The sequence below is a fragment of the Acromyrmex echinatior genome, chromosome 13 (assembly GCF_024713525.1).
Source record: "Acromyrmex echinatior isolate Ae372 chromosome 13, ASM2471352v2, whole genome shotgun sequence".
In the NCBI taxonomy this organism is placed as follows: domain Eukaryota; kingdom Metazoa; phylum Arthropoda; class Insecta; order Hymenoptera; family Formicidae; genus Acromyrmex; species Acromyrmex echinatior.
In genome coordinates, this window is record NC_141864.1 from 12,411,477 (window position 1) to 12,435,473 (window position 23,997).

Sequence of the window (23,997 nt, forward strand, 5' to 3'; positions counted from 1 at the left end):
AATCGCTAGTATTTCAAGGTTATGTTGTTGACAGTTGACCAACCTTACGATATAATGTTTTACATCAGACAATTTTAACCATAGCTTGCTAGTGGCGCCGTCTTTTGTCAAATGGCGGAAACTTATTTGTACACCTAATATCTTCGGCAATACGTAAGCTCTCGGCAAAACACCATCCAATACATACAGTCGGTTACACAACAATTTTTATTAAAAAAGAAGGGATAATGTTGGTATCAACAAAAACCCTTGAGACACCATAGTTTTATTTTCTACGGATTGGTAACATTTATAAGTAATAATCCGTTAGTTTGCGCTGATCGTGGTCGATCGAGTGTAAAAATAGTGTAATACATGATAATTCGTGAACTGTTCGTGAATGGCTGTCATCGCGGAGGTTTTGTGTTTTAACATTTATGTGTATCAAGAGATTAATAATGTCTTCAAGATTGCTCAGATAAATTTCATTAAGTATTTTCATTACAAAACTTTTATTCTTACTATTTCATAAAAAATCGACTTTGTGAGATAGATTTGTTGTTAATTCTACATGAATTATCGGAAAAAACAAGATTAATTAATAAATATTTTAATATTTGTTTATGTTAATAAATATTTTAATAGTTGTCGTTTAATGACTGTTTTAATAAATATTGTAATAATTGTTGCAAAAATTAAGAGGTGCAGTCTATATATCAAATCGATAATAAAAAATGATAAATATATTGTAAATGGAAGATACATGAATCATGAGAAATAAACAACAAAACTTACGAAAAATTGTAATTCCTTAATTTAACTTCCATAAATTTTACATTTTATTTCTCATGACTTTTGTGTTTTATTTTACATATATTTATGATCATTTTCTTTTGATCTTGTTATATTCACTGCATTTCTCATGTCTTTATTTTTGTGAAAAGTTGGTAAGATTGTTAAAGATCCTTCCATATACTTGTATAAGTTACAATTAATACAAGATATATAAAGGGCTGGACATGTATTTGAAATACTTTTATTTGAAAAACAGTATTTTCGTAATACAATTGTATTTTATATTTTGTATTTCAATGGAGCACATGAAAATATTTTGTATTTTGTGTCTCAAATACTAAGATTGACAATCAAGCTTATATCTGAACAATAAAAAATATTTCTATCTTTTCATTTTGAATGCTTTTATGTGCTCCGCTGAAATCTAAAATATAATTGTATTACAAATATTATGACAAATTGATTACCATTGCCAATGGCATCCTTAGGACTGTTGTCAGTGATTATTCACTAATTCAGATTTAGATTATGCTTCCACATCTCTCTTCCTTTTCCTTTCTTCTTTTTCCTCTCTTTCCCTTTAATTTTCCTTTCTTTTCAATCCCTTATTTTCTATGCACAATTTAACACCGTTGATAATGAAGACTGAAAATGAAAATCAATAACTGAAAATAAAATATATAACACAAAGTATTGATTTTTTATGAAATAGTAAGAATAAAGGTTTTGTAATGAAAATACTTAATGAAACTTATCTGAGTAATCTCATAGACGATTATTAACCTTTTGATACACATAATTGTCAAAACACGAAACCTCCGCGATGACAGCCATTCACGAACAGTTCACGAATTATCATGTATTGCACTACTTTTACACTCGATCGACCACTATCGGCGCAAACTAACGGATTACTACTTATAAATGTTACGAATCCGTAGAAAATAAAACTGTGGTGCCTCAAGGGTTTTTGTTGCTACCCACATTATCCCCTCTTTTTTAATGAAAATTGTCATGTAACCTAAAAGTATATTGATCAATGTAATTGTTATTCTTCCATCTTGTCAAAAAATTACGAACCTCGGATGTCAGTTTTTTTGTTGGATCTCTTTGTATAATCATGTAAGTATCAATGTTGATGGAAAGTATGCTTTCCATCTTGGTGTTATAATCCGTGACATTATATGCAATTGTGATGTTACGTTACCGACTCTAATAAAAAGAATATCCGGATGTTCATGGATAAATGGTTTAGTGAAGTTTTACAAAATATTATTATATGCATTAACTTCGTTGCAAAAAAATACAATCATACTTCGCATTAGTCTACGATCAAGTCGGCTGACGGTTGTTGGATGTCGTTAATCGTAAGGGGCTCCGCACAATAAAAGGAACAAAGAACAGAGAATAAGAATTTCACCTATCAGAATCATGTATTGTGAAATTCTTATTCTGTTCTCTAAAAGATGGAACCTGATCAATCCAAACGACGTCCGGCATCGACAGCCGATATGAAAAATGAAGGTTATGTCTGTTCTACAATAGAGTCGCAAATCGTAAGCCGTAAGAAATTGGCCAATCATAGTTAAGCGTGAGAAGAATAATCGACTATGATTGATTAATTTCTTACAGCTTACCGCTTACGACTCTATTGTAAAACAGGCCTTACGCACATGCATACAACATACGACAACGTATCTCGACTAATTGTAGACCAGGCCTAACAAACTACAAATGATAAACGACAAACGACATAGCGGTGCGTTATATCGCTAAACTCGTTGCAGTACAACATTCAATGCATCTTGCATTGCATTATCAATGCTTAAACCACTTTGGTTGATCGAGTGAAATAACCCACTCCTTATAAGAGTAGACAGATTAACTTCAAAGCAATGAAAATCCACACTTAAAATAATGACTTTGCTACACACTTTTGTTAGCAGTAAAATTTTTATTGCTATAGATTTAGAGTGTAATGAGGCACTTATTTGATAGTTTACAGGACGTCTTCAGGAGGTGTTTAGGACATTTTTAAGCGCTTATTTATTAAGACTAAGGACATTCTTGTAAGTATAATGTCCTAAACATATCTCATATACGTCCCAGGATATTTAAGACGTATTAATAAGACGTAACAGGATCATCCTGAGGATGTGCCTGTTAGGATATTTGCTTTAAAATTATATATCTTACAATCATTCACTGAATTCGTCGGATTCGATTTTGGGCTCTGTCAACTGACTATGAGTCAATCACTCTCATGCGGAATCATGCGCTATCCTGCAGTTTTTTTAGATTATATTCCAACAGTTCTAATGTGAAAGAAGGGTGTTACACACAGTTTTCTGCTTATAAAGGATGTTTTTTTAAGCCCGATAGAACTTAAAATTGTAAAAAATAAAACAAAAAATTAAATTAAACAGCCGCGGTGGCCATATGCCCGAAATCATTTTCAAATGTTAATGCCATGCATTGATCTTTCGACTAAAAAAAATTTTTTGATTATAATTTAATTTTTGTGTTTAGTTTTTACAATTTTAAGTTCTATCGGGCTTAAAAAAATCTATCGGGCTTAAAAAAACACCCTTTAAAAACTCATTGATTAATTTATTTATTTCTTAGATTTCTACGACATTCAATCAGTGAATCAAAGTTTGAAAGTAACGCGTTACTTTTTTTGTTATTTTTTTTCGGTAACGATCGTAATTTTTTTCTATCTTTAAGAGGATCTTAAAGTCTATATTATCGACTAAACCATATAATTTTTGTATAACAATTACTTTTTTCTTTCTTACTGATTTGAAATCCTTTTCCAGATTTAAAGTAAATGCATAATATGTGTCTGTGAGGTGGAATCTATGCTGAGAACGACAAAAAATTTCGAAATTGAGATCTTTACCATTTCCAATATGGTATTCCAGAGCTGTCGTGACGAAAAGTAACGAAAAAGTAACGATTCGTTACTTTTTCAAGTAACGGTAACGGTAACACGTTACTTTTTAAAATGAATAATTAGTAATGATAACGAGTTATTTTTAACAAAAAATAACTGCAACGCGTTTTTTTTAAGTAACGTTCTTAACTCTGCAGTAAACATACTAAAATTCATTTATAACAATTATGATCACTGCACGTTGACTAAAAATACTTTTATTTAGTAATAAAGAAATTCATAGTAATTACAAGTTTTAAATCAAATTTGGTCAATAAGAAGTCTGTAGTCAAAAGTTGGTAAGAATATACTTGCATTGCAATGATGAAGATCTTTGGTAAGAACTGATCCATCTCGGTGAAACGCATACTCCCTTAATTTTTACTAATCTTCGGTTGGTAGCAGTCGATCGTAAAGAATTATTTTCTGTCTTATATTTTTAACGATATTCGCTTTGAACGAAACTAACCGATGTCAAAGGAATGTTTCTTAAAATAATGTTGTTTAAAAATGCGCATGAGCGTGCATAAAAGAATATGCGGTGTAATTCAAAAATATCAGAAAATTTATGACGTGAACCTCACTTCATTAGGGCGAGCATTGTAACTAATACAATATCAGTTCCTGAAGTGAACGACAAGGTTCATGAAACGTTGGTATTATCAATGGATAAAAACATGATGATAACCCGCAAACCTTTTGGTATCTTTGAAAATAATACCCATGAAAGCCTAAAAAGCATCACGCAATGTAATTCTTTATTTTTAAGGTCTAGACAACGTATTAAAAGCTCATCAAAATCGAAGGAAAACACATTGTGTATTTTCTTGTAAAAATTGAAGAAAAATAAAGAGTACATTAAAATGAGATTAACTCTTCTGTCGATGCATAATTTTTCACATTTAAAAATTTTTTTCACTACTATGTTTCATGCTAAAATATAAAAGTGAAAACGAGATAAAATCTATGCAAAACTATTCGAAAGATGAAATTTTTTGAAACGTCATAACGAAATTCGCGTAAAAATATAAAACTTTTTATTGCTAAAAATTCGATATAGATATTCATACATTAATACAGAAATATTAAAGTTAATCTACATTAGTAAAAATGGGCATTATTTGTACAAGTGCAAGTTAAAGCAATGCAGTAACATAATATATTTCGATTTCATCGATAATTTATACGCCACGCGTGTAAATACAACGGCACCCACATATGTCCGTAAGATTTTAACAGAAATGTACATTCGTGTGTGTATATATTTATACGTAAAAACACAATGACGATGCTGGTGGGACTCTCGCTGTGTGCGCGACGAGAAGTGTCACCAATGGAGTCGCATAGGCGTTTCCGATTGTTAGCTCGATTCAATCCAGTGCCGGCCTGCTTTGACTCGACTCGGTGCATCCCGAGTCGAGTCAAATCAGGAATCGTGACCTCGAGTCGAGCCGATCAGATCGAAGCCCAAAGCCTTGCGACCAAAGTCAACGGATTGCATTACGGTATTTCAGGTGATAAGTTGCGATAAAAACATATGCACACTTCAAATTACGGATACAACGGGGTCCCATCAGTTTCCCGCTATGCAGCGACTCTCCATAAGCAAAGGTCACGCCTTCATCTTGGTATACTCGGTGTGCTCACGGCAAAGTCTCGAGGAGCTACGACCGATTTGGGCCGTGATAAGGGAACTCAAGGGCCAAGATATCTCGCAGATACCCATTATGTTGGTAAGGACTTGTCGCAATCTCCTCCATTTGTTTCAGTTCTTTCCCCGATGCCAAAGCCGGCAATAAATTATACGAACGAACACTTCTGCACTTCTCGTTTAATAAATACGTCGTCTGGCTTATCTCATATGACTTTGCACAACTTTCTATAACTTAAATAGTCATAAAAAAATGTTACGTGCGATATTGTTTCGCGCGCATGTCGTCAACTTGATAAAAGATGTTCGTCGAGCACAGAAGTTTAGATGATATAAATTATCGCGATGCACAGCCAGGTTTGCCAGGTCCTATAAGGTATGGCGAACGAAATACTTGCTTTGTAAAATATTTAAAGGAACGCAAAAATGATAACATAAATTTCTATATAATTTTAATCTATTTACTGCTAATAGTGCTAATGATGACTATAATTACCCGCCATTGAGCGCTCGCTATATATTAATAAATAAAAGTCAAGACAATTTGAAACACAAAAAGTATTACTTTAAATGAAAAAATTTTCTATAATATAATGAATTTTTACAAGAATTATTATTATTTGTAAATATAAAATGTATGTAATTATGTATACACACATATACAATATTCTGATTGATAATTATGTTTTGTTTGTAACGTGTGCATGTAATCTGTGATGTATCTATCTGTATACATATTCATTACAAATATCTATGATTATCTCTCTTATTAAATTAATATTAATATATTAACCCTCCGTCGGTCAAGTTGGACTTTGAAGGCGCAATCGATATTTCAATTATCGTGAATTCTGATAGATAAATTTAAATGTATAAAAATAATTAAAATATAATTCGACTTCTCTGATAAAAAAATTTGTTAAAGTTTTTACAAGTAGACAAGAATTTTTTCCTATTTTTATACAATCCAGAACAATATAAAAAGTTGCATTAAAGATCAAAGACGCAGATTGCTACCGAAGGGGCAAAATTCCATATAGTTGACGGAGAGTTGAATATCATTAATTATAATATTATATTTTATTATATTTTACATGTAAAAGAATTTTTTTTGTTATTGAGGGGCGTATTTATTTTCTCTTACGTCAAAATGTTGATATAGTCCCGGCTCAGTCGCAACGTGTTTGCATTAAATTTTACTGTGCAGTCATTTAGTGTCGATATTTTCTAAAAAAAGTTTTTTAAAAAATTTCATCTATCGATGGCATACTAGTATTTTGAATTCAAAATTAAAAAAGACAGTAGCTTTAAAAATTTGCCATCATCATTTGCCAAGAATTAATTTTCGGATAACGTGAAAAGGAATTTGAAGAAAGCGTTAACGCTGCAAATCTGCATTTCTTTCTTCTCGAAATTTGATTGACTTGCGACATATAATTTGGTTTCCTCCAAAGAAAGGATTTCTATTCCTGCATGAAGCCCTCCTACTTGAGTTTCTTTGTCGATGTTGTTTTTCTTGCGCAACTCAGCGGTTCCATCATTGATTCATCGTCCAGGTCGGGAATAAGTGCGATGAGAGTCCATCGGTGCGTGAGGTGTCGATGAGCGAGGGCGCGGCTGAGGCGGCCAACTGGGGTTGTGGCTTTCTGGAGACCTCGGCCAAGACGAATCACAACGTGGACGCCCTGTTTCGAGACCTGCTCACCCTCGAGAAGAACCGCTCGGTCTCGTTACAGCCGGTGCAGAGCAACAACGCGATAAGACTTAAGGAGAAATGTGCCGTTATGTAAAAATCCACGCTCCGATCCGCATCGCGTATATATCCGACGACGACGACGATGACGACAACGACGACGACGACGACGACAATGACAGGGTACTTGCGATCACCCCGTCGCGGCGAAGTCCTCCGGAAACGATGGATCTGTGATCCCTCATCCTTCGAGACAGGGCCTCGCCGCTATCCGCCGCTGAATGATATCCCAAAGCCGGTTTCGCCAACGACGGACGACTTGTTCGCGACTCGTATCCCTGATGGCGACTTCCGCGCGTCTCCATCTCATCAAAAGGTTTACGACGCGTCATACCTACTTGTTACGTTCGTATGAACGCGCGGGCCTAGAGAATATCTTTGCGAAACTTCGAATTTTAAAAATAACTTTTAAGGATCCTAAGAGAGAGTTTTTAGAATTTTCAATTCCGAGAACGTTTCTGGGCCTTGATGGGTCAATTAAGGGTGCGACCTGAGGAAGACAGGAGGCACTTTTAGTCGACGAACGCGAAAGAATTAACTCGAATTCATGTGTGCGTTGCTCGTCGATGGTGAAGCCTTTTTATTTTTTGAGTTACGATACTTTACGCAATAGACCGCTCGACCGCGTATAATTTCTTCGTGCTCGATGATGTGAAAAATTACTCGAGTTCCCGTTTCTTGTTTTTGACTCCGTCATGGAATCGTCCGCGGTAATCTCGATCTGCGACCAGGGTTGGCAAAAGCAACGATACCACAGTTTTATCATTAAGAACAGTCGCACGTTTCGCTGCTATGAGAAGTCGGCATTAATTATAACGTAACAATAGCTTCAGGAGAAAAAGCAATTTTGCAATTGTTATAAGTTTCCTTAATATTATGATTGGTTTATATTCAGATCTATTGAGAAACTAATGACAAGAACCAATTATATTAAAGAAGCTTATAACAGTTGCAAAGTTGCTTTTTCTAGATATTGAACATAGCCAAGCTCACAAAACACATTGCAAATTGATCATTACTGATGCTTTCATTTCAAGACAAAAATTATTTTTTATAGGAAAGGTTTATTCTACGTTAACAGTAACTGGTAACGATATAAAAGTCGTAATTATCGCGAATATTGCAATCGCTTCTTATCATAATTAATTTTCCATTTAATAAAAGTATCTCTCACATCAAGATCGTTCCTTTTGCATATAGATAAGCAATGAATTGTCATGGAAGATCGACAGATACAAGGTACGATTTATCTGTGGGTTTTTATCGCTCGCAATCGAGGCAATCCGCGGCAAAGGGCGGCTATAAAAGCTCTCTTTCCGTAAACGGATTTATCGGATCTCTTAAAACTATATTATTCAGTAAATTTGTATCAATTGTGAAAAATATTCGAGAATATTCCGTAGAATATACCTAGTTCGCTAAGCGTTAGAAAGACGGTAAAAAATCGGAGAAAAATAACAATTAAAAATTTTAGTAAAATATATCGAATATAAAAATCGTCAAGAATGAATTAAATGATGAGGGCTTTAAAATAGGATTTACTCGCAGGGCTATTAATTCAGCCTGGCCTTTTTTCGCGGACCGCCTCAATTTAGCTGAATCGATAATAGCCGCGACTGGTACTCTCTTCCATGAAAATTCCGCAATGCTCCGCAATCGGAGACTACCGCACGACGACTAAGAACTGGTGTAATGCGCGCGCGTGAAAGTTTTTTGTGAGAATGACGAAAGAGAGAGAGAGAGAGAGAGAGAGAGAGAGGGGCGGGAGAGAGAGAGAGAGAGAGAGAGAGAGAGAGTGCGAGATCGAATGAGAGAAAGAAAGACAGAGAAAGAAAGGCGATCAAAGGGTGAAAGTGCATGTGCGAACGATGACGAATAACAAGTAGATAAGAGTTGTTACGAGATTGGTTTTTGTTGAATAGTTGTAAGAATTTTGTAATGACTACGCTAGCTAATTAGGATTACAAACGAGCAGCAAGCCACGACACAAGTCCACACACACACACAGAAACACACACACACACACATACATACACACATACACAACGTAGGCACAAATTTGTTGTAAGCGCATCGCAAGATATTACGAGATTGTAACTGTACATGTGATTACGGCACACGTTTTTCCATATCGACGCAACATTTTTAATGTTTTTTCCAATGGGAAAGATTAGACCCGAGGCGTTTTTAGGCGTTCCCACGGGAAACAACTCAAATATAGACAATTAGCTAAGTAATTATATATATTGTATATACAGGGTCTTCAAAGTCTGGAAACGCTAAAATATTTCGAAAATTATCAACTCTAGCGAAAAATATATAAAAGCAAAGTTGTAGGACTTCAAAAAATCTACCTAACTGATGATAAGAGGTTGACCTTGAGTGGAGTCTGCTAGGTATGAAAGTCAAGTTGAATTTTTTAAATGGAACTATTTTTTCATTGCATATTCTTATAGCACATCTCGAGAGCTCCCCAAAACACTATAAAATATTTTTTCATGAAGTACTTTTCGAGTTATAAGGCTTGAAAGTTACAGTAATCATTCAGAAAGTTACAGTTCATTTTTACGCAAAAATGAATTTTTAGTGCAAAAATGAAATTAAAAGGAATAATCTCCACTGGCCTTGATCTTAACAAATGTTATCCAGGTGATTCACGAGGTTTTAGCTGTCGGTCGAACACCTTGCGTAATGCTAATTGCCAGCGATATTGCCCATATAGCACAGTAGATTGAAGCAATATTGCTGCAATGTTGCAATATTGCAAATTACAATATAAAGAGGTATTACAGAAATGTAAATTAACAATATGCCTGCAAAATGTCAGTAATATGCTTGTATTCCACAAACATTGCAAAACTGTAATTCTTTAATTGTTACAATAATAATAATATAAAAATATAAGTTTTTACAATATTTATGTAATACAGTCTTTTGGTTTAACAGCCGTTTTTATGATATAATAATTAATATAATTCATTTTATATTTAACTAAAAAATTTATTGATCTATTATTTGACGGCCATTTCATCAGCTAAATTTTATATTTATTTTAAATAATGAAATCAAAAGATTGTATAATATCGAGTTTGGATATAATCAATGAATCATTATTAGATAAGATGATAAGCAAGTAAGCTGCTGAAACCGATTTATTGAAATATTAATTATGTGACCGATGATGTATTTATGCCTGATGTGAACGCAAGAAGAAACCAGCGCCCAAACTTCATCATTGATAAATCATACCGTCATTTTTTAATCGATTTCAATTGACTCAGAATGATTTCGAATTAAAAAGAACCACTGCGATTAACTTAATTCATGATTAACTTACCAAGCGACTGTATTATTATATTAATATGGATAATATTTGTGTGTAATTTATTCGGGACACACATACATGCTTTATCCTTACGAATAAATTTATCCTTCAGAATTAATACTATATTTATTGAAATATTGTATGGTTTTATCATAAAAAATTGGAAAGTACATATCATTAGAAATGCGATTTGTAGAAAAATTTAAGTTAGTGAGATATATTGTATGTATATTAGTTTTCATTTTAGAGTCTTTGTAAAAAATTTATCCAAATACATTACAATATTGCTGAACGTTTTGCTGCAATATAACAAAAAGCGGACATCTTAACATTGTTGAAATTTTGCAACAATGATTCAGCAACGGTTCGCAATCACCATGCAATATTGCAATGTTTCAATGAAATCATTCTGCAATATTTCTGCAATCTTTCTGTATTGTATGGGTGCTGTATGAGTATAACTTTCAAGCCTTATAATTTGAAAAGTACTTAATGAAAAAATATTTTATTATAGTGTTTTGAAATAAGTTATAAGATTATGTAATAAAAAGAGGGAGGTCCTGTTTAAAAAATTCAACTTGATGATCTTTATATGACCTTGCAGATTCCATCCAATATCAATCTTTTATCATCAGTTACGTAGATTTTTTGAAGTCCTACAACTTTGCTTTTATATATTTTTCAGTAGAGTTGATCGTTTCCGAAATATTTCAGTGTTTCCAGACTTTTTGAAGACCTTGTGTATATAAATATATGTATATCACGTTTACTCCTCTCATCCCTTCTTGTCCATCTCCCACCCCTTTACGGCACATCATTGAACGTTATCCGTAGTGTTTCTCGTGACGCGCGTGGGAATGTCGCGATTTCCCTTGTCATCGCGTTTGGCGGATATATTACATTAAAGAAAACCACGCGCGGGAGCCTCTTCTTCCTCCTCCGATATGTTTCTCGACCATGTCGCGACGCCGTCGCCGTCCGCCGGACGTCGATACGATCGATGCAACACGTCGTGCTAACGATGATGTTGATAATGACGATGATGGTCCGCCGCCTGCACTTGAACGCGTCTCGACTACTAGGCTCCGTGTTGAAGGGCCGTATTTATAGCTCGTCGACACTCGAGATGGGTAGTGTCTCGAGTGTGTATCGAGTGATGTGCATACGCTCGTCAAGGACCTAAATCGAGCTCCATCGGAGCTAACACATATCGCGTCCTCGCAATATTATCCCTGCGAAAACTCATCGAGCTGGAATATTTCAAATTCAAGTATTGAAACAATTTTGTGTTATTAAATATACCCTTTGCACTGAGAGAAAAGTGTTTGGTATTTGACTATAATTGCATGGTAAATACAACAAAATATGATTAAAAACTACATTTTTATATCGCTTTATTATTGCTATATAACAGACCTGTCCGATTCTAGCTCTGAAGCCAAAACGCAAAATCGTCGACGGAAAAAAAATTCAATATGAATAAGATTTCAGGAACTGTAAAATGTCCTGTAAGGTATGACTGTAAAATAAACATCGTTTAGATGCATATTATTATTTTACAGTCCCCGAAATCTTACCTATATGTATTGTTTTTTTTTGCGTTTATTGGCCTTACATTTTGGCTCCAAAGCTAAGATTGGGCATCTGCTATATAATAATTATATTGTTATTTCTGTCAAAAAATATATAATTGGAACACTACAAATAACACTGAATTATAGTTATTATAATAATTATAACCATTTTTTACTCTCAGTGCTCCCATTCCTTTCTTTCTGTCGTTACTCTCTCAACGCGTTCTCTCCTTATTTAATTGTATTAACAAAAATTAAGGTCCTATTGAATCTTCATCGGTGCTTCATTTACATCGCTTTACATTATTTTAATATTAATTTATTGTCTGAATAATTTATACTCACAATTTCGCTATAAATTCAGCCATGAGAGGCTCATTGCGAAGCCGACGGACGCGTAGTGCGACGCGAGGTAACTAATCAGGGATCTGACTCGAAATTGAAGATTATCCTTTGAACAAGTCGACAATACATCCCTGCAGCTAGGCCGGAGCGTCAGTTGTTGGTAATGTGAATGCCATCAATTACAGCGATCATCGAGGCGAGCCGAGGCTAGAAATGGCCATTCAGAAAAGGGGATCAACAACGAATATTATTATCTATAACAGATATTGATTAATGTCGTTCACTATGAAAATTAATCAGAAAGATTAAGTATAATTACTGTAATTATATTTTTAATATATCGTCTCTTTATTTTATAAACACACAACTCAAACAATTATTCTATTATTCGAAAGTTTCAGCACGTCTTTATGTTTTTACTAACAATTACATTTTTCTTGTATAAGATACGGAAATGTAATGTGATATATACTCTCTTATTTCCGATTATGAAAAATATATATATATATATATATATATATATATATATATATATATATTCGATAAAGTTGTGAATGGCTGAAAAATAATTAAAAGGGAAATTGTAAATAAATTTCGCAAATAGATAAATATCATGTGCACCTCGATTGAAAAAAATATCGATATCAATTTTTTTTAGACACCGATAAGTATTTGGATCTTATGGTTACTAACAATAATAATAGAGAGTAATATGTAATAAATATTTCGGCGAAAGTTTAACAAATTCAATACAAATCTTTATTTAAGATACTTGAAAAATTGATCATCAGAATATTCAGTTATACCAAAAGTATAGCTTTTATTAAAACTGGAGAAGATTAGGTTTTAAGAAAAAAAATCTAAAAAAAGAAATAAACTCATTTTCCAGTTTTAATGAAAATATATGTAATAATAAATTTAAAAATATAATACATGCAAATTATATTCATATTTTATTCTTTATATATATTATGAAATTTTCATAAATGGGTAGTACATTCAAACTTTGGAGCGATAATGTAAATTTTTCAGAAAAGAGAAAAAAATTATTTTTTAACTCGACAGAAAATGATTGACTAATCGAATAATATCGGCAAAAAGAATATATTCTTAACATGAAATGATCATTTTTGTTTCACAATTCTTAAAAAAATCTTTTTAATTTTGACAATTTTTAAAGTTAAGACAGTTTGTTTTTGATGATTAATAGAGTAATATTTATTAACTCATAATAATAATTCAAGAATCATGTTGTTGTGTTTGAGTTGTGCCTTTTGAAGTAAAGAAACGATGTGAAAATATGATTTATAGTAATCACTGAAGAAAGTTAGAATTGATCGAACGGTTTGTCTCAAGGAAAAAGGATCTGGGTTTGTAAGTCACTTTTAAAAGATGATATCGAAAAATAATAAAAACTGTCGACTTCGATAAAAGTCCAAAGTGTCGATACTACTATCAAACTGTTCGCTGGCTATTTCTAATGGCGGCCAGGCGGTGTAAAATGTCACCATCTTGCTATACATATCGAAGAAGAACTTGAGATATTATCCAACGAATTACACATAAAATCACCCTACGATTCACCTTCTCCCCCGCGATGCTCCATGTTTTTCTCACTTCCGGGAAAGAAGAAAGAAGAAAGAAGGAAGGCAGAATTAACGGGAATTTGTTCCGCGTAATATTACGAATTCCTCCATGAAGAAAATCACTCGATCGGACCCTCAAATTCGTATTGCTCGATGGAACGGAAGTGAAATTTTCACATTCACCGTACTTCATTTTTTTTGACTCGCTTCATTTTCACTGATTCCCCCGATTCAATCGCCTCGGTTAGGCTGCTCGGCATTTCGGACTCTCCGATTTCGCGTTTTACTAGCCGAAAAAAGAAAACGATAAACAGCTTTAAGGGACGGATCCCATTCCCTTCTGTCGACCGATAGCATAACGAACCGAACCAGAATTGTCATGTCTCATTGATATTATTATGACGCGCTGAGAGCGAGAGCGAGCGAGAGAGAGAGAGAAAGAGAGAGAGAGAGAGAGAGAGAGAGAGAGAGGGAGGGGGCGAGATCGTCCTCGTGTGTATACATTGTATACCACTCATACGTAGCTGTGTATTGCTCACTACACTACGATTGTTAGACGTGCTTCACTTCGCTTCATCTAGGTAATTAATTATTGTCGAATGGCAAGTATGTTTCCGCGCGACGCCATTTTACCGGACACAGTAAACGGTATTCCACGTTCCGGCGGTCTCGTGAACAACTAATTCCTTATCCCGGGATCATTTCTACCAATGTAGATTAACTTTAATCTCGCTTTAACTTGTTCTTCATCTTTTTCTTATTCTTAGAACGAGAAAAAGGTAAAGAGTTAGTTAACGAAGATTAAAATTAAACTAGATTGACAGAAATAGCAGTTATCGTTTATTACGTGCGGCGTCTGGCGTTTGCCGTGTTCGGAAGGGCGTTATTGCCGAAATATTCTCTAATTTGTTTGTGCGAGCAACGAGGAAATGGGGGAACACATTTGAGCGCATTGATCTCCTCATTCCCGACGACAGAAAGGAACGGCAGTCCCTCGCGCCGAAATCCTCTCGGCGCAATCCTTTTTTACGAGGACCTTGTTTATTAAATCATAATATATGCCGTACATATATATATATATATATATATATATATATATATTTAAACGTAGCATATAACGTGTTTAATAATAATCGTTAATAATTCGCCTCAGAGAGACAAAATTCCTAAGTGTAAATTGTACATAAGATTTTCTATATTCAGAGATATATCCCGATACCAAAGTGTATACATACGTACTTACTATTACTACTATTACTATTATTATTATTATTATTACTATTATTACTATTATTATTAGGGGATTATTAGTCGGAGGTGGTTTTTTGTGGACGTTTGCTCTCTTGATTCCGACGACGACACGAGACAATGAAAAAAAAAAGAAAAGAGTGCATTCGCCGCTACTTTTTAAATCACTTGTTATCAAATTGGTCGATTACGAGCAACACGTAGTATTATCCCGTAATAATAGGGAGTACCAGTTAGTAGAATAGGATATATTACATATTCAATAGAAACTCATACACACATACACGCGCGCACGCACGCACGCACGCACACACACGAAGGGATACACATTGACATGAATTACGCAACATATATCGCGCAGACTTCGTCACAAAGGTCTACGTACGTACCATCGTCTTTAAAATAGGGAAAGTGCAGAAACAATGTCGTTTTCTAACGGTTACGCTTAGCTGTTGAAAATGTTTTATCTGCTGGTTGAAAGAAAATTCAAAGGAGAAGAAATATAGGCTAATCGCTATTTCGAGATGTATGTAGCTCTAAGGGAAACGTTTATCTTATCGATTCCAACACTTTTTTGCAGTTTTAATATTAGAAGGAGAGACAGGGAAAGGAGAACGGGAGAGAATGGACCGTTGTAGATTTTTGCGACTAAGTAGGTAGATTATATGTGTATACAGAGTGTTTTCTCTCTCGATTCCTGGACTCTCGATTAATGTAGGGTCGATTCGTCTTTAACGAAGACATCGAACGTAATTACGCGAAATCGACGAAAGTAAGAAAATATACGTGAAAAACTTGGGCGTGAAAAAAAATAATGAAAGGACTATAATGTATACATCGAATAAATGCACAGGCAGTTGACTTTCGATAATGGAATGTTGCCAGAAGACCGGTGTTGCCAGCTGCCGATAGAACTTTCTTTAAAGACAAATCGACCGACGAACTCTCGCCGAAGTATTCGCAGTCCAGAGTAAATCGTCCGGGACACTCTCTGCGTATAGATACACATAAGGTCTGTTTTTTATAGCTGAGAATCAATGTACATTCTTTGTACTTAAAGTGAAATAGTACATACTTGAAATTTGGTGAAAGCGAGAAAGGAAGTTTTAGTGCAGTCTTCATGCAGCAATAAAAAACAAACCTATAATAAATTCAGATCTCTTCAATAGAATCTTGTCGAGAAGGGGATATAGAGATGTTACTCTTGTCGAGCTTTGATGAAGACAGCTATCAGGAGAAAGATAGGAAGAAATTACGGAGGGTAAGAGCATTGCATGTTTATGTGGAGCGAATGAACGTATACTTAAACACGAACACGATATCCTCTTAATTTCTGGGGCCAATTGGTGTTTCGAAGAAGAGGACGTGTACATGTGTGCGTATCCCCGACAGTGTCCATGTCGGGGTGGCTTTTCGCGTCTCTGCGAGACTTTTTCTTTTCTTACGTACATTTCCACCACATGCGGGTTTCATTACGGTGATCGAGTCACCGAGTGAAATTATCAATTTGCATGAACACGTATAAAAAAGTCAGGATTCGAAGGATACATATCAATGATGTACGTCGAATTTATATCGTTGATATATATCATGATATTTATGCATTGTTCTATGTTTCGATATATATGTATATATATGTATATATATATATATATATATATACATATTTATTTATTGTATTTAGTTTCATAGAACTAACGATTTAAACTGAATAATAGCAATGCTGCGTATTATTGATCTCATACAATTCTTTCCAACTGACAAGTTTGGAGGATTCTCACTTTGTTATTGTCTATGAATCTTCATAATCCAACATTTCATCGGATTAGCATTACATGATGAGATTATATTATAATTTTTTCAATAATGGCTGAAGTAACTGTAGTTGCCACCGAAAAGAAACTTTTAGATATCATACATTCATGTTAATTGAATAGTTATTTAATATTTTTCTTGTATCTTATTATATGTATCATATTAATTTATTTTTTTAAAGTAAAGAGTTTTAAATATAAATATTCACATTATATATTCGATATATATCGATGTGTATAAAAAAAATATCAGATATTTTGATATTTATATAAATATCATGATATTTTCGAATCCTCATGAAAGAAATGGAATCGATCTTGTCCTCTGACAGCGAACTTTTCCTAATAATTCGTTTAATAATTTGGAAACTTTCATATTTTTACAAAGACCGTCTCGCACCTTTTCGTAGGCAAAAAAAATTGTATGTAATCAAATCGAATATCAAGTTCTCTCACACGAGAAGCAATCGAATATCGAGGCACCATAAAATGCCACGTAATATACATCGAGATTAGAAATTCTCTTATTACGACGAGGATAACGATAAAGTATCATCGAAAGCAAATGTAAACTTATGTCATCACACACACACTCACACATACGTACACACATCCGGTGATGAAACGAAACACACAATGCATCGCGATCACGACAGTAGCCGAAGTATAAGAATATAAGGATCTCGAGTGATATTAAAACGTTTTCGTTGACGCAATGCGATCTTAACGATGTCGAATCTGATACTGCGTTATCGGGGAATTTTGCGGTACGGTAGCTTTGAATACGATAAACGCCGAAAAAAAGCTACTAATTGTCGCAGCAATTTTTTATTATCCTTACATTGTCTTATTATTATAAAATAAAGATGAAAAATTATCGTTTTATTGTATGTATCTGTACTTGTTATTAATATTATATGTACAATTAATTAGTGTTTATTGGGTCATATTAATAAAAACGAAGTGATTGCTCCTAGCAACGAAAGCAGAAGCGTTTTAATTTTCGCCTTTAGTGTAAAAAAAGAAAACGTTTTGCTTTATGCAGTTCAAAGCTGTCTGTAAAAGGCGATGCAAATCTGTTGAAGAAAAAAAGGTTTGCTCCATTTTATTTGTATGACCCATCGCCATCGCGGCACAAGCGTTTAGCGTATTCCAACCACGAATTGCAAGAGATCTCCATTATCACGTGATAGTTAAATACGTACTTACAAATGAAGAAAAAAAGAAAAAAAAAGAAAAAAAATAAAATCCGGCCCGAAGAGTCGTTCCATAAGTGCGTTGCGCATTTTCTTGTTGCCGTTTGTAAGCGCAAACTTCTCCTAAATTCTCTTCGCACAAATAACAAAGTAATAACGACAAAGTAGTGTTACTTACGACGGACCATATCAATAAATCATATCAACAAACAAAAAAAAAGGCGAGAGAAATAGGATGGAAAGAGAAAGATATCGTCGATTGTGCATCCGAAGCGAGTGAGGTGGTGAGTTTTTGACATGCGCTTTTAAAAATGCAACGAGCTCTCCTGTACAAAAATATCGCCGATTGTGAGCGATCGTTCTTGCTGCTAAACTTACGTTACGTTCGTTGAGGAAAGTTCGTATTATTCACAGATTTTAATCAACTATATTTCGTATAGTTAAGATAATCGCCGAAACCTTCTTGAACAAAATTGTCGTTTTTAATACAAAAATTTATTCGAATTCAAGAACTATTCGATAAAGGCATTCGAACCAAACGCCTTTGAATTAAGATTTGTGCATTTTTTTACATTGAACTTTCATCGTATCGCGAAGTACATAGCCTCGCTTATAAATAAGATACAAATTCGCACAGCAGTTTAGAGATATTTGAAAGATACGAATTCGCCTCGACGCACATTTGCTTAGGCTTAAGCTTGCTGTAAGTGACTAATGATTTGTTAAAGCTACTTTTCTTAATCTCCGTTAATCGCGCGACGAAATGACACACAACGCTTTATTGCAAATTGCTTGCTGTGAACCCGATATAAAACCGAGAAGAATGCGAACAAATAAAGTATAAAAGTAATAGACACAAAATATAAAGGAGACACAAACGCGAGATGGAGAGGAAAGTCACGTGTGGAAGAAATCTTGATTATAAGCAGGGATCACTCGAAGCCTTTCGAACCTGGAAATTGCAGTTTTTGAGCTACACGACGCGACTGAAATGAAACTAATAATTTCTATTTTATTTCATTAAATATATACGATTTCTATTTTGGAAAATCTATTGTTGAACTCTATCTAAGGAATAGAAGTGTGCAGAAAAATAAATAGTAAGTGAATATTATTGTTGAAAAATAAAAATGCCGGAATTGTGATCATGTCTTTCTATAATAGCGCAAAACGAGGAGAAATCTAGATTTCGTTGCATTTGTGTCCCTTTCATTAGACATTTATATAGTGATTTACGTATTCAATTATCGATCGAAATGCTTAATTATAAGATTCGAAGTGTCGGATTTATTCCAGGGGGAAGTTATTCTATTTTAAAATAATATCTATCCGATGGCTCTTAATCTTTATCGATTTCGCGACGTTATCGAGATCGGAATCTAAAAGTTCGAAAGGTTTTTAGCCACTGAAATGGAAACAGGCAAACGTTTAGCGGTGTGTAAAGTTCCTTCAGACATTAAAGATACATGAAAATGAAGGTGAAGGAGAAATACGTGCGTTTCCACTCTATACACGCTAAATACACATGTTTCACACAATTATTGTGAGAGTGCACGTAGAGAATCGCGCAAAGGGTGTCTAATTATCTATTTAAATAAGTGACCAATACATGCTGAGGTAAATAATAGGCTTGTTATTGCGACAAATTTGCTCATACATTATCAACCGAAGAATCGTTAAATCAGCTACGAATCTGTACTCGTGAGAATTAAATGATCTTGATTCTTGGCATTTCGTTCATTTTTCTCGAATTATCCTGTTCACATTCCTCGTCGCTTAACTCCTGCAAAAAATTCATAAAATTCGATACTGTACACTTCTGAAAGAAAAGTGTGACATTTGTGACTACAATTGCATGATAAAATAATTATGGCAGTTTCATTTTTACAATATTAATAATAATAATTGAAGAATAAACTTTCATAATGCATTTTGTCCAAAATTTCATTTTTTGAGAGATGGCTGAATAGTATTCAGTGTTGAAAAATTCATATTATAAATTATTCTAGAATGTTCAGAAAGCTTTTATCGTCAATTTATATTAAAAAAAACCTAGACATTCGAAGTGCATTATGGCCTTTAACTAGAGACAAACAAAATGCATTTGTTTAACATTTGTAGCAATTGTTTAGCAATTTTGTTTAACATATCACATCCTATTGATTGGCATATTGTTATTTTCTATAAAGTGCACAATTTTCTTGTAACTTTCTTCTCTAATTTTTTGAAAATTATACATTTTGGACAAAATGCAAAGTTGCTCTTCAATTATATATTTATAAGCGAGACCGGGGATAATAGATTCATTTTTCAATTTCGAATTTTTACAGACGAAATTAAGAGACTTATCGAAAAAATAAATTCTACACCAGTTATTACATTTGACCATCTAATAATATTTTAATAATAAGAAAAAACTGATAACTGATAATGAAAAAAACAATTTTTCTAATGCATTGTTTTTTTTTCATATAGTTATCTGATTGAACTAGCCCCGGGACCGGGGTAAGGTGACTAATGGTATGGAGTAATTTGATTAACATTATTAAAATGAAGGTTAATGTATATTTAATCTTTATATATCAACAGAGCTTTCATAAAAATGTATTTTAAACATAAATGTGATTATAAAACTTTTATAAAAATGCATTTTAAACACAAACATATTTATAAAATAAAAAAGTATAACTTTGTACCTTGTTATTAGATAAATAACAATTTATCTAATCCGAATCGTTATCCGAATTACGGTTATAATAAACATAATGAGTTACCCTTTATTTAGAATGTGTCTATACATGTTCACAAAATTATCTTTTTAATTATTCTTAATGTTTTCACATTATTATTATTACAATACTTTTATTACACTTAAAAGTAATTTTACAAAAGAAAGAAGGATATATGAACATATATATATACATATATATATACATATAAAATTATATATGTTATGAATATTTATACATGTTTATGTATAAATGATCATAAATATATAGTATGATTTATTATATTATGTATGTTTATACATATTCATACATATTCATGCATGAAAAATTTCTTATATTGTATTAGGTGTTGGAATTAATTCGTAGCGTTTTACAAGTGATGGGAAGTACTTTCATTAATGTATTTTTTAATGCTCATGTGAAATAAATAACATTCTTTCATTTAAAAACGCTACGAATTAATTCCAACACCTAATAATATAACTATTATTGCATATTTTTATTATTAAAATTCATTAAAACTACAAAAATTATTGCATCATAAAAAAGAATACTCTCTGAATTCTTTTGAGTGAAATTTCAAAGAGAGTGAAAATACAGTTATGTATGGAACAGAGTGAGATCGTCCTGGTAAAAAAATTGATAGAAAACAATTGAAAAACGATAGGATTTTTATTAATTTGTACCGTTTTTCTGTAAATTTGTATCATTTTCTATTATTAACCTTATACCTTGCGAGAGCATCACGATTGATCGGATATAAATCCTATCTTTACCAAGGCGTAGCGAATGACAGGTTTTCTCACTTAATAAACTTTAACGATTAATATTTTGATTCGCAAGGCAGAACAATGCTTCTTTTTGCTAAATTCGTTTGTATCGAGCAAAAATACATTGAATGAACCTAGTTTTATCGAGATTGGATGTGAGGGAACCAAACTTATAACATTTACAATTCCACTGAGGTATTGTATCTAAATCTCTTTAGAGGAATGAAATATTGTCATTCTTTTTCAAGAAGTGAAACATTTTCACTCTTTTTCAAAACTGACTGTATTTTCACTCTTTTATAGTGAGATTTCATTCCAAGAAGTTTAAGAGTAGATACTATCAGAGTCGTCACTAAATTAATCATAGCCTCGTATTGTGATTAGCTTATTAGCCCCATTCGTTCATTTTTTATTAACATTATACGATAACAAAGACAAATAAACAAAAAAAATCTGTTGGACTTTATTAAGTAAGAACTACATTTACTATCTAAATGGAAATCAAATATTTCAGACAATTACATACGATTGTAAAACAAAAACTTTAAGAATAAAAATATATTTACGTATGATTTTTTTTTAATTGTAGCGTAATTTCTAATACAGACACATCTACGTCGTTATTTTAGTCCAAATTAAAGAATTTATTATTATTAATCTTTAAAAGTTTTTCTTTAACGAGAAGAGACTAAAAAATTAAAACGTGCTTTTGAAATGAGGTTTGTTGAAAAAGAGTATACATATATAATATAATCCTTTATGCTCATATTAAGAATTCTAAACCATAACTTTAGACATTTCTTAGTTTTTTAAAAATAAATAGTAAATACAAAAATTTCCGAACGATTAACTTGGCAAAATAATAAATATAATGGAAAAGAGAGAGAAGGTTAAATATTATTACAATATTTCAGGGTCATTTTTATGATGTATAGACGATATAAATGTAGTTTAGATTAATGCGATCCCATAAGTACAATGTTGGTGACTGCTGCATAGTCGAGTCCGATGAAATATAAATCCCGATTGTACTTATATTACCTATGTATATAGAAAAAAAGTCAATTGATTCTAAAATATTATAATACTTAACATTTTTCCTTCTTTTTCTGAGATTCATCATCTTGCCAAGTTTGAATCTGAGTTCAAAGTTTTCTATTAGAGGAAAGCCTCCTATTATGAAATAGGCGCGTATTATGAGATAGCGGCGTTTTTGCTAAACTAATAGACGTTATCTATTGGTTCCACTATGAATTTATTGCTCTTGAATCGAAAATTATTTAGTAGAAAATTCATTATTGGATCATGCCTGGTAATCATTGTAAAAAAAGATTTTAGAATTTGGATGTCTTCAAGTTTGATTGAATTGAGCCTTTAAACATTGTTTATTATTTAACAAATAAATATTTGGTAATAAATTCTTCATGTAGTGATAGAGTAAGGTTGTACTAATAGAAAAATACAAGATATGTTGAATTGCTTAATTAGAAATTAGATTTGATGATCCTAAAATCGTAAGGCGTGGAAATTGTAATATGAGATACCCAGGGTATTTCTAATATGGAATAATCCATACTTCGATATCATAGTGAAAATCGTTGCTAAAGTTATTGTATTATAATAAAAAGAACAACCGAAATGAACGTCGACTGCTTATTTCTGCGATACTTGATTCAAACTACCTGAAGGCGAATTCTGGGTATAATGTATCGCATACTCATTTTTCGCACATCCTGGCTGTGTTTGTTTGTATTTAAGAAATATTAAATAAAGTTTTTTTTAGTTACAATACTGATATACTTTGCGTTTTACTATCGATTTCTCGGGACATCTCATATTAGGAACACAATTTTTTGACTTTGGGATTTGCTCACTTTTTATATTTTTTTAATTTAAAAAAAATGGAATTAAATTAAATTTTATATAACATTATCTTAAAGCTTATTCCTTTCAAAATGACCTATTATTTTTTTAAATTCTGCCCATAAAGTTTTAGCATTTATCCAAAATGAACTCGGTTCTCATAATAGGAATCTTTCCTCTATTATTAGCTTTTGAAAAATCTAAAAAGTGTCTAAAGCTAAGATTTAAGATTCTTTGCACGAAAAATTATCTTTTACAACAAATTGCATTTAAAAAATGCGTTTCCACTTCTGCACGTCTTTCCCTTGTAAGACTTTTAATTATTTTTTTCTAATTTTTCTAAAAGTTTTGTATTATTATTTTTTAAAACGGGAAAAGAAATATTTTTAAAATTTTGTTCAATCTAAATTTTTCTTGGAAAGAAGTAAGAATTA

The 23,997-nt window shown here is 32.7% G+C and overlaps 1 protein-coding gene and 1 long non-coding RNA gene across 2 annotated transcripts in view; one reads left to right on the plus strand and one right to left on the minus strand.

Annotated features, from left to right (window-relative positions):
* LOC105154997 (GTP-binding protein Di-Ras2) overlaps positions 1 to 19,932 on the plus strand; it is a 39,581-nt gene extending 19,649 nt beyond the window's left edge. The window contains exons 3-4 of the mRNA XM_011070856.2: positions 5,224 to 5,442; positions 6,917 to 19,932. Of these exons, the coding sequence (XP_011069158.1) occupies positions 5,224 to 5,442; positions 6,917 to 7,150 (453 nt within the window). The 3' untranslated portion in view covers positions 7,151 to 19,932. The remainder of the gene's footprint in view (positions 1 to 5,223; positions 5,443 to 6,916) is intronic.
* LOC147907660 (uncharacterized) overlaps positions 13,622 to 23,997 on the minus strand; it is a 54,270-nt gene continuing 43,894 nt past the window's right edge. The window contains exon 2 of the long non-coding RNA XR_015547213.1: positions 13,622 to 13,806. This is a non-coding gene — a long non-coding RNA (uncharacterized LOC147907660). The remainder of the gene's footprint in view (positions 13,807 to 23,997) is intronic.